Genomic DNA, 10,668 nt, shown 5'->3' with positions numbered 1-10,668 from the left:
TTGCAGGACAACTTCACTGCAGTCAGGGTTAAAGATCTTTTACTCAATGAAAGTCAGAGCACAGTTATATATATACAATATTGTCCTGCGGGAATGAAATTCCAGGGTTACTTGCCCTTTACTCACAAGCCACGCCTCTCCCCAGCTTTCTCTCCCTTCGTCACACTAGGAGGGCGGTACCATCGGGAGTAGCTTCGCTTTCGGGGCGGGGGGCGGTCGTTTGCGCTCCGCATTCAGCCAATGGGAGAAGCTAAAGTGCTCTGACGTCACTGGCGAATCCCCGTTGTATTTATAGCTCGTATTTAAAGAGCCCCTGGGAGTCTCCGGCTCAGGCCTGTGCGTGTGGGACCGGCAGCGCCGCCTCTTCTTCCCTCCAGCCCGTGAGTCTGGGCCCCGCTCCCAGGGAGACATGAAGCCGTGAGCCCGAGACAGCAGCGAGTAAGTGCGGGGAATCTTCTGTGTGACCCGGGGATGGGCGGGGCTGAGCTCAGAGACTCCTTTAGCCCCGGGATTTTCTGTCTGTCTTTAGCCTCCACCACCCGGGGGTAACTGACTCCTTCTATTTGCCCCCGTCATGTAAAGGCCCCTCATCCCTTACATTTACTGACTGCCCCCTGATCTGCCCCCTGATCCTCTAACTGCCCTCTGATCCTCTCAACTGCCCCCTGATCCTCTCAACTGCCCCCCGATCCTCTGATCTGCCCCCCCTGATCCTCCCAACTGCCCCCTGATCCTCCCAACTGCCCCCTGATCCTCTCATCTGCCCCCTGATCCTCTCAACTGCCCCCTGATCCTCTCAACTGCCCCCTGATCCTCTCAACTGCCCCCTGATCCTCTCATCTGCCCCCTGATCCTCTCAACTGCCCCCTGATCCTCTCAACTGCCCCCTGATCCTCTCAACTGCCCCCTGATCCTCTCAACTGCCCCCTGATCCTCTCAACTGCCCCCTGATCCTCTCAACTGCCCCCTGATCCTCTCAACTGCCCCCTGATCCTCTCAACTGCCCCCTGATCTCTCATCTGCACCTGATCCTCTCATCTGCCCCCTGATCCTCTCAACTGCCCCCTGATCCTCTCATCTGCCCCCTGATCCTCTCAACTGCCCCCTGATCCTCTCAACTGCCCCCTGATCCTCTCAACTGCCCCCTGATCCTCTCAACTGCCCCCTGATCCTCTCAACTGCCCCCTGATCCTCTCATCTGCACCTGATCCTCTCATCTGCCCCCTGATCCTCTCAACTGCCCCCTGATCCTCTCATCTGCCCCCTGATCCTCTCAACTGCCCCCTGATCCTCTCAACTGCCCCCTGATCCTCTCAACTGCCCCCTGATCCTCTCAACTGCCCCCTGATCCTCTGATCTGCCCCACAGTTCTAATTATTTACCCCTTAGTGGTATTTACTATTGGCTTTCTGCCCCACAGGGGGTGCATATTAACCTCTTATACCCCCGCTCCTGTCCCAGACCATGTAAATGCCCCTAATCCCCTGTATTTACCCCTCCATTGTCTCACTGACTCCTTATCCTTCTCTCTCACTATTTGCCCCCCTGGAGTAACTTTATGCAGATCCCTTTCTTCCTTACCCCATACCCTGGGCCTCCCCTTACTTTTCCCACTCAGTCTCGGGGATCCCCTTTGTGCCTCCCCTGGGGTTTATATACAGTTACTCCATAATTGCCCCATCCTCACTCCCACTTTTGTAACCATTGTAAGCAGCAGTCCTGTCCTGCTTTATGGCAGCTGAGATTCTAGCTATCTGTATAACAGAGCATTCTGTCCCAGTGGCTGCACAGATCCTATCTGATCCCCATTGTAAGCAGCAGTCCTGTCCTGCTTTATGGCAGCTGAGATTCTAGCTATCTGTATAACAGAACATTCTGTCCCAGTGGCTGCACAGATCCTATCTGATCCCCATTGTAAGCAGCAGTCCTGTCCTGCTTTATGGCAGCTGAGATTCTAGCTATCTGTATAACAGAACATTCTGTCCCAGTGGCTGCACAGATCCTATCTGATCCCCATTGTAAGCAGCAGTCGTGTCCTGCTTTATGGCAGCTGAGATTCTAGCTATCTGTATAACAGAACATTCTGTCCCAGTGGTTACACAGATCCTATCTGATCCCCATTGTAAGCAGCAGTCCTGTCCTGCTTTATGGCAGCTGAGATTCTAGCTATCTGTATAACAGAACATTCTGTCCCAGTGGCTGCACAGATCCTATCTGATCCCCATTGTAAGCAGCAGTCCTGTCCTGCTTTATGGCAGCTGAGATTCTAGCTATCTGTATAACAGAACATTCTGTCCCAGTGGCTGCACAGATCCTATCTGATCCCCATTGTAAGCAGCAGTCGTGTCCTGCTTTATGGCAGCTGAGATTCTAGCTATCTGTATAACAGAACATTCTGTCCCAGTGGTTACACAGATGGTACTGGAGCTATTGTGGCCCCGGGGCAGCAGTTAAGTGACTGTGATTGTGCTGAAGTGTTTGTGACTAGTGAGTAACTGGGAGATGACAAACAGTCGGGTTGGTATTTACAAAGGATCATGTGACCCTGGGGTAGAAAGGTTCTATTCAGCTCCCAGTTCATAACACAGTTCTGCCCAAAACCAGGTGCCTATTGTGTTTGGAAAGTGTGAGCTGTAGAACCGGTTGCACCAGCCGCGGCCCCAGTGTCTGGCCCAGATACCAGTCTCGCCCGGGGGTGGGTACGACTGTTTTGCTTTATGACAAACGCTGTTAATCTAGAGGTTACTGAGAGTCTTGTGTTTGTTACTGGTCACATTCCTTTTACTCCTCTGTCTGAATCCTGTCTTGTTATTGGCTCTCTTCTCTGCACTGCTGCTTCTGACTCCTGATACAACTTCCCAATATCCATTCATTCCTCATTCTCACTGGGTTTATAGTTCTGTGTAACTGTCATTGTGTCTGTCCCTTTCTCTGCACTGCTGCCTCTGACTCCTGATACAACTTCCCAATATCCATTCATTCCTCATTCTCACTGGGTTTATAGTTCTGTGTAACTGTCATTGTGTCTGTCCCTTTCTCTGCACTGCTGCCTCTGACTCCTGATACAACTTCCCAATATCCATTCATTCCTCATTCTCACTGGGTTTATAGTTCTGTGTAACTGTCATTGTGTCTGTCCCTTTCTCTGCACTGCTGCCTCTGACTCCTGATACAACTTCCCAATATCCATTCATTCCTCATTCTCACTGGGTTTATAGTTCTGTGTAACTGTCATTGTGTCTGTCCCTTTCTCTGCACTGCTGCTTCTGACTCCTGATACAACTTCCCAATATCCATTCATTCCTCATTCTCACTGGGTTTATAGTTCTGTGTAACTGTCATTGTGTCTGTCCCTTTCTCTGCACTGCTGCTTCTGACTCCTGATACAACTTCCCAATATCCATTCATTCCTCATTCTCACTGGGTTTATAGTTCTGTGTAACTGTCATTGTGTCTGTCCCTTTCTCTTCTCTGCACTGCTGCCTCTGACTCCTGATACAACTTCCCAATATCCATTCATTCCTCATTCTCACTGGGTTTATAGTTCTGTGTAACTGTCATTGTGTCTGTCCCTTTCTCTGCACTGCTGCCTCTGACTCCTGATACAACTTCCCAATATCCATTCATTCCTCATTCTCACTGGGTTTATAGTTCTGTGTAACTGTCATTGTGTCTGTCCCTTTCTCTGCACTGCTGCTTCTGACTCCTGATACAACTTCCCAATATCCATTCATTCCTCATTCTCACTGGGTTTATAGTTCTGTGTAACTGTCATTGTGTCTGTCCCTTTCTCTTCTCTGCACTGCTGCCTCTGACTCCTGATACAACTTCCCAATATCCATTCATTCCTCATTCTCACTGGGTTTATAGTTCTGTGTAACTGTCATTGTGTCTGTCCCTTTCTCTTCTCTGCACTGCTGCCTCTGACTCCTGATACAACTTCCCAATATCCATTCATTCCTCATTCTCACTGGGTTTATAGTTCTGTGTAACTGTCATTGTGTCTGTCCCTTTCTCTTCTCTGCACTGCTGCTTCTGACTCCTGATACAACTTCCCAATATCCATTCATTCCTCATTCTCACTGGGTTTATAGTTCTGTGTAACTGTCATTGTGTCTGTCCCTTTCTCTGCACTGCTGCTTCTGACTCCTGATACAACTTCCCAATATCCATTCATTCCTCATTCTCACTGGGTTTATAGTTCTGTGTAACTGTCATTGTGTCTGTCCCTTTCTCTGCACTGCTGCCTCTGACTCCTGATACAACTTCCCAATATCCATTCATTCCTCATTCTCACTGGGTTTATAGTTCTGTGTAACTGTCATTGTGTCTGTCCCTTTCTCTTCTCTGCACTGCTGCTTCTGACTCCTGATACAACTTCCCAATATCCATTCATTCCTCATTCTCACTGGGTTTATAGTTCTGTGTAACTGTCATTGTGTCTGTCCCTTTCTCTGCACTGCTGCTTCTGACTCCTGATACAACTTCCCAATATCCATTCATTCCTCATTCTCACTGGGTTTATAGTTCTGTGTAACTGTCATTGTGTCTGTCCCTTTCTCTGCACTGCTGCTTCTGACTCCTGATACAACTTCCCAATATCCATTCATTCCTCATTCTCACTGGGTTTATAGTTCTGTGTAACTGTCATTGTGTCTGTCCCTTTCTCTGCACTGCTGCCTCTGACTCCTGATACAACTTCCCAATATCCATTCATTCCTCATTCTCACTGGGTTTATAGTTCTGTGTAACTGTCATTGTGTCTGTCCCTTTCTCTGCACTGCTGCTTCTGACTCCTGATACAACTTCCCAATATCCATTCATTCCTCATTCTCACTGGGTTTATAGTTCTGTGTAACTGTCATTGTGTCTGTCCCTTTCTCTTCTCTGCACTGCTGCTTCTGACTCCTGATACAACTTCCCAATATCCATTCATTCCTCATTCTCACTGGGTTTATAGTTCTGTGTAACTGTCATTGTGTCTGTCCCTTTCTCTTCTCTGCACTGCTGCTTCTGACTCCTGATACAACTTCCCAATATCCATTCATTCCTCATTCTCACTGGGTTTATAGTTCTGTGTAACTGTCATTGTGTCTGTCCCTTTCTCTGCACTGCTGCTTCTGACTCCTGATACAACTTCCCAATATCCATTCATTCCTCATTCTCACTGGGTTTATAGTTCTGTGTAACTGTCATTGTGTCTGTCCCTTTCTCTTCTCTGCACTGCTGCTTCTGACTCCTGATACAACTTCCCAATATCCATTCATTCCTCATTCTCACTGGGTTTATAGTTCTGTGTAACTGTCATTGTGTCTGTCCCTTTCTCTTCTCTGCACTGCTGCTTCTGACTCCTGATACAACTTCCCAATATCCATTCATTCCTCATTCTCACTGGGTTTATAGTTCTGTGTAACTGTCATTGTGTCTGTCCCTTTCTCTGCACTGCTGCTTCTGACTCCTGATACAACTTCCCAATATCCATTCATTCCTCATTCTCACTGGGTTTATAGTTCTGTGTAACTGTCATTGTGTCTGTCCCTTTCTCTTCTCTGCACTGCTGCTTCTGACTCCTGATACAACTTCCCAATATCCATTCATTTCTTTTCTCAGATTTGGGGGCAAGATGACGGAGTACAAGCTGGTGGTGGTTGGTGCTGGAGGTGTAGGGAAGAGCGCCCTGACCATTCAGCTCATTCAGAATCATTTTGTGGATGAATATGATCCCACCATAGAGGTAAGGCTGGTGTTTGGGTCAGTCCATTGAGCGGCTCTATACGTGGGTCTGTACAAAGCTTTCCATATACTAGTCACCCCCTGCTTTGGAAATGGTCTCACCCCCACTCATATAAGTCTCTTGTTTCGGTCAGGACTCGTATAGGAAACAAGTGGTGATCGATGGGGAGACGTGTCTGTTGGACATACTGGACACTGCGGGGCAGGAGGAATACAGTGCAATGCGGGACCAGTATATGAGGACCGGCGAGGGCTTCCTCTGTGTCTTTGCCATTAATAACATCAAGTCCTTTGAGGATATTCACCATTATAGGTAAGAGGCCCATTCTGTGTCTTTTCTGCACTGCTGCTTCTGACTCCCAACACAATGTAGTAGCAGCCAGCGGATTATCAGACCAGCATGGACTCCATTAACATGAAGTGTTTCTCCCAGAGAGCAGATCAAGCGAGTGAAGGATTCGGAGGACGTGCCGATGGTTCTGGTGGGGAACAAGTGCGACTTACCCTCCCGGACGGTGGACACCAAACAAGCCCAGGACTTGGCCAGGAGTTACGGGATTCCTTTTATCGAGACCTCGGCCAAAACCAGACAGGTAAATTGTCGGACCCCTTATTAATTCATTGGAGATGGGGGGGGTTCTGTTCTGAGCAGGTCCAAATATTGAGTCTCTGATGTGGCCCCAGACCATGAAATGTGGGCGTTTCCCTGTTCCAGTCACAGGAGTCAATCGCCACTCTAATCCTCTTGGTTTAAGAGCTTGCAATTCTTTTGTAACAGCAATAGAACAAAGAACTGTTTATGGAACTCTCCTAGAACTTTCTGTACAGGAGTTGTCTAGAACATTGAGTTCTTTATAAAACACCCAATTTGCACTTAAGAGTTCTTGGCTAATGTTTATTTAGGGTTCTTTTTAATTCCCACCTGCTTGTACAATACTCTTCTTTACTCTTGTAAGTGCAGCCTGTGTTTCTTTAAGTGTCGGTGCCCACGCGGCTGCCAATCTCTGGTGATGGCTCATTTTCCTCATCCTCCTCCTCCTCCTCTCACCCCAAATCTCCGCCTAACTGACCTTCAGACTGGGCCCCCTTAGCTCATAACAAGGTTACAGATATATAGAAACATTGGGGTAACAGTCACCCTGCTATAGTTCCAGGGGTACCCAGGACACAAATAATCACTCACCCCAAATCTCCCCCTAACTGACCTTCAGACTGGGCCCCCTTAGCTCATAACAAGGTTACAGATATATAGAAACATTGGGGTGTCACCCTGCTATAGTTCCAGGGGTACCCAGGGTACAAATAAGCACTCACCCCAAATCTCCCCCTAACTGACCTTCAGACTGGGCCCCCTTAGCTCATAACAAGGTTACAGATATATAGAAACATTGGGGTGTCACCCTGCTATAGTTCCAGGGGTACCCAGGGTACAAATAAACACTCACCCCAAATCTCCCCCTAACTGACCTTCAGACTGGGCCCCCTTAGCTCATAACAAGGTTACAGATATATAGAAACATTGGGGTGTCACCCTGCTATAGTTCCAGGGGTACCCAGGGTACAAATAATCACTCACCCCAAATCTCCCCCTAACTGACCTTCAGACTGGGCCCCCTTAGCTCATAACAAGGTTACAGATATATAGAAACATTGGGGTGTCACCCTGCTATAGTTCCAGAGGTACCCAGGGTACAAATAAGCACTCACCCCAAATCTCCCCCTAACTGACCTTCAGACTGGGCCCCCTTAGCTCATAACAAGGTTACAGATATATAGAAACATTGGGGTGTCACCCTGCTATAGTTCCAGGGGTACCCAGGATACAAATAAACACTCACCCCAAATCTCCCCCTAACTGACCTTCAGACTGGGCCCCCTTAGCTCATAACAAGGTTACAGATATATAGAAACATTGGGGTGTCACCCTGCTATAGTTCCAGGGGTACCCAGTATCTGGCAGAGGTGGGACCCCTAGTTTTGGTGAGTGGGACCCCGAGGCCGTATGATGTCGGGTGCAGTGAGTAAAGGAGTTGTGTGTTTATTACAATGCAGAGAGTGGAGGATGCTTTTTATACATTGGTGAGAGAAATCCGGCAATTCAGATTGAAAAAGATGAGCAAAGAAGAAAAGACTCCGGGATGTGTGAAATTTAAAAAATGTCGGGTAATGTGACGGGGTAAGTCCTCGCTCCTGCGCCCCCCAAACTCTTGCTGGGAATCTGTGGGCGGATCGCTGGCTAATCCAATGGAGCAAATGGAAAGGGTTCTGATTGGAAGATGATTAATCGGAGGTGGTGCTGAGCTTAATCTCATTGGATGGAAATCGGAGGGTCCTATTTACTAACTTAAATAAGAAAAATTTGATTCGTGATTTATTAACTTTAAAAAAATTGCTCGTCCGTGAGCAACTGTTGGTCAATAGGTCCTTCCGTAACCATGGTGACTGGTTTTACTCTTTCTGTTGCATGGCAACAATGTCTTGTTTTCTGATTGGATGAGAATTCTGCTGGTGCCTCCTATTGTGGAGTCTAAAATCTGCTGGGCAGCCAATGAGCATGAGGCCTGGGGGCTGATGTCTTGGGAATGCTGTCCTCTCATTGGTTCCTTATTTATAGGGCGGTGTGGAATCCAAATCCTGTCCTGCAAAAATCATGGCTTTGGTGCTTTTCATTTATACTTATTTTTAATCCGCCTTGGCCTCCCTCTAAATCTCAAGCACTTTCCCCTCTTTGTCCCCCTCCAGGGCGTGGACGACGCTTTCTACACGTTGGTCCGAGAAATCCGGAAGCACAAAGAGAAGATGAGCAAAGACGGCAAAAAGAAGAAGAAATCTAAAACAAAGTGTATAATTTTGTGAATAATCTCCCCCCCCCCCCACCACATTGAGTTTAGGCATGACCCCCTCCCCCCCACGTGATAGTTTTGTACATTACACTAAATTATTCGCATTTGTTTACCGATTATTTTGCTTTTGTTGGTTGGTCCGTGATCCGATTCTACGGCCGCTCCTTTTATTGCTTCCAAATCTCTAAAGCCGATTGGTGGCTTTGGATTGGGCCTTTGATGCAATACGCTGACCAATCGGGTCTCTCGGCACAATGTCCGGCATCGCTCCCTGGACTTGGAGCGGCCAGAGGTTTACAGATGTTATTGGCAGCAGATACCCAACAAAGTGAAAACTGTACCCCAAAATGTGACGGACTGGTGCTATGAGACTCTTTATATTTCTATACAATCCCGACGCTCCAATCAGTGAGGACTCGCCAACGTTTACGCCCTATTTTACGGATCGACCTATCAGCTGAGGTGCCAATACTAAAAATGGAGGGGTTGGCTTTCTCCCTGTCTTTATTACAAGTAGATGTTGGGGATCCTCTACTTGTGCACCAAGTCCCCTTAATTAAATGAAATCACTGCACAACAGAACAAGAAATCGGTTTATCCCCCCGACCCCGGTGTCCGTTACGTGGTCTCTACACTATTGCTCAAAAATGAGCCGGACCACTGGTTCCGCCATGAAACGCGTCCCCCCCAAACCCTAAATTAAAGGTTCCAGTCAGGCTGTTTATCCTGAGTGCAAATAGCAATGGTCTGGCCCAGAATATCAGATATAATTATTTGTAGCCAGTGAAAAGGCCTTTTTGGGAACAGACAGACCCACTATGGTTTAGTAGCAGGGAGGTTGTTTATTTGGGACGTTATTAAAGGCTCATGTTATAAATAGAGAGACATAACACCCCCCCCCGGGGCAAATATTAGTGAGCGACACCTCGTTATTCTATTTGTCGAACAAATAAAATCCTCACGGAACCCGATGCGATGGTGAATAATCTTATAATTCCATCTGTTGCTGCAGTTTTATTATAAACCTCCCCCTCCTGCGCTGTCGTCTTACTCCGGATCGGGGGCTTTTTGCATTTTTGGTGCCCCCCCCGCATGGAAGGAGGAGCCTTGTATGTTTACCTGGAATGTATTTTAACTATTTTTGTATAGAAACCTGCACATTTTTGTACATTTGTGCTTTTTATTTGAATCCAATGATACGAGTGTGTTTGTATTTGGGCCCCGGGGCCGATGACACAATTAACTACAAACTGAAATGACCACTGTCCTAACGACTTCTTTTTTTCCCCCTTCATATTTTAGGAGTATATTCTGTGTGATATTGTCAATAATTTTGTTTCTGACTGTAATGCTCCTATTTATTGAAATGTAATAAATTGAGTTCTGGTGATTCTGTCTTGATTTCCATTCAATTTGGAGGGGGGATTGAAAATGAATTATCTGGAGCAAACTAGGTTATAATATATATAAGGGACAATAATGAAATAGAGAAAGTACAGAGAAGAGCGACTAAGCTGATAAAGGGAATGGAAGGGATCAGTTATGGGGAAAGGCAAGTTGGGATTGTTACACTGGAGAAGAGACAGTTAAGGGGATATGATCACTATATATAAATATATAAGGGGGATATGATCACTATATATAAATATATAAGTGGATATGATCACTATATATAAATATATAAGGGGAGATATGATCACTATATATAAATATATAAGGGGGATATGATCACTATATATAAATATATAAGGGGGATATGATCACTATATATAAATATATAAGGGGGATATGATCACTATATATAAATATATAAGGGGATATGATCACTATATATAAATATATAAGGGGATATGATCACTGTATATAAATATATTAAGGGGATATGATCACTATATATAAATATATAAGGGGGATAGGATCACTATATATAAATATATAAGGGGGACAGGATCACTATATATAAATATATAAGGGGATATGATCACTATATATAAATATATAAGGGGATATGATCACTATATATAAATATATAAGGGGGATATGATCACTATATATAAATATATAAGGGGATATGATCACTATATATAAATAT

The 10,668-nt window shown here is 46.0% G+C and overlaps 1 protein-coding gene across 2 annotated transcripts; it reads left to right on the top strand.

Annotated features, from left to right (window-relative positions):
- Nucleotides 1–279: 279 nt before the first annotated feature.
- Nucleotides 280–9,966, top strand: LOC100505423 (uncharacterized). Of its 2 annotated transcripts, XM_041584838.1 has the most exons (6): nucleotides 280–438; nucleotides 5,611–5,734; nucleotides 5,868–6,046; nucleotides 6,167–6,326; nucleotides 7,786–7,909; nucleotides 8,476–9,966. In XM_041584838.1, exons 2-5 carry the CDS (start codon nucleotides 5,624–5,626, stop codon nucleotides 7,903–7,905), a joined length of 570 nt encoding a protein of 189 aa, XP_041440772.1. In that variant the 5' UTR covers nucleotides 280–438; nucleotides 5,611–5,623; the 3' UTR covers nucleotides 7,906–7,909; nucleotides 8,476–9,966.
- The last annotated feature ends 702 nt before the right edge of the window (nucleotides 9,967–10,668 follow it).

This window comes from Xenopus laevis, chromosome 3L, assembly GCF_017654675.1.
Source record: "Xenopus laevis strain J_2021 chromosome 3L, Xenopus_laevis_v10.1, whole genome shotgun sequence".
NCBI classification, from domain to species: domain Eukaryota; kingdom Metazoa; phylum Chordata; class Amphibia; order Anura; family Pipidae; genus Xenopus; species Xenopus laevis.
Note: the sequence above shows the minus strand (reverse complement) of the source record. Positions and strands in the feature narration are given on the sequence as shown.

Bases quoted from the DNA above. Each gene is read 5' to 3' on its own strand.
- LOC100505423 (XM_041584838.1), top strand. From the start codon at position 5,624: ATGACGGAGTACAAGCTGGTGGTGGTTGGTGCTGGAGGTGTAGGGAAG. The intron at 5,735-5,867 runs GTAAGGCTGGTG...TGTTTCGGTCAG, and splicing joins AATATGATCCCACCATAGAG to GACTCGTATAGGAAACAAGT. The intron at 6,047-6,166 runs GTAAGAGGCCCA...TGTTTCTCCCAG, and splicing joins GAGGATATTCACCATTATAG to AGAGCAGATCAAGCGAGTGA.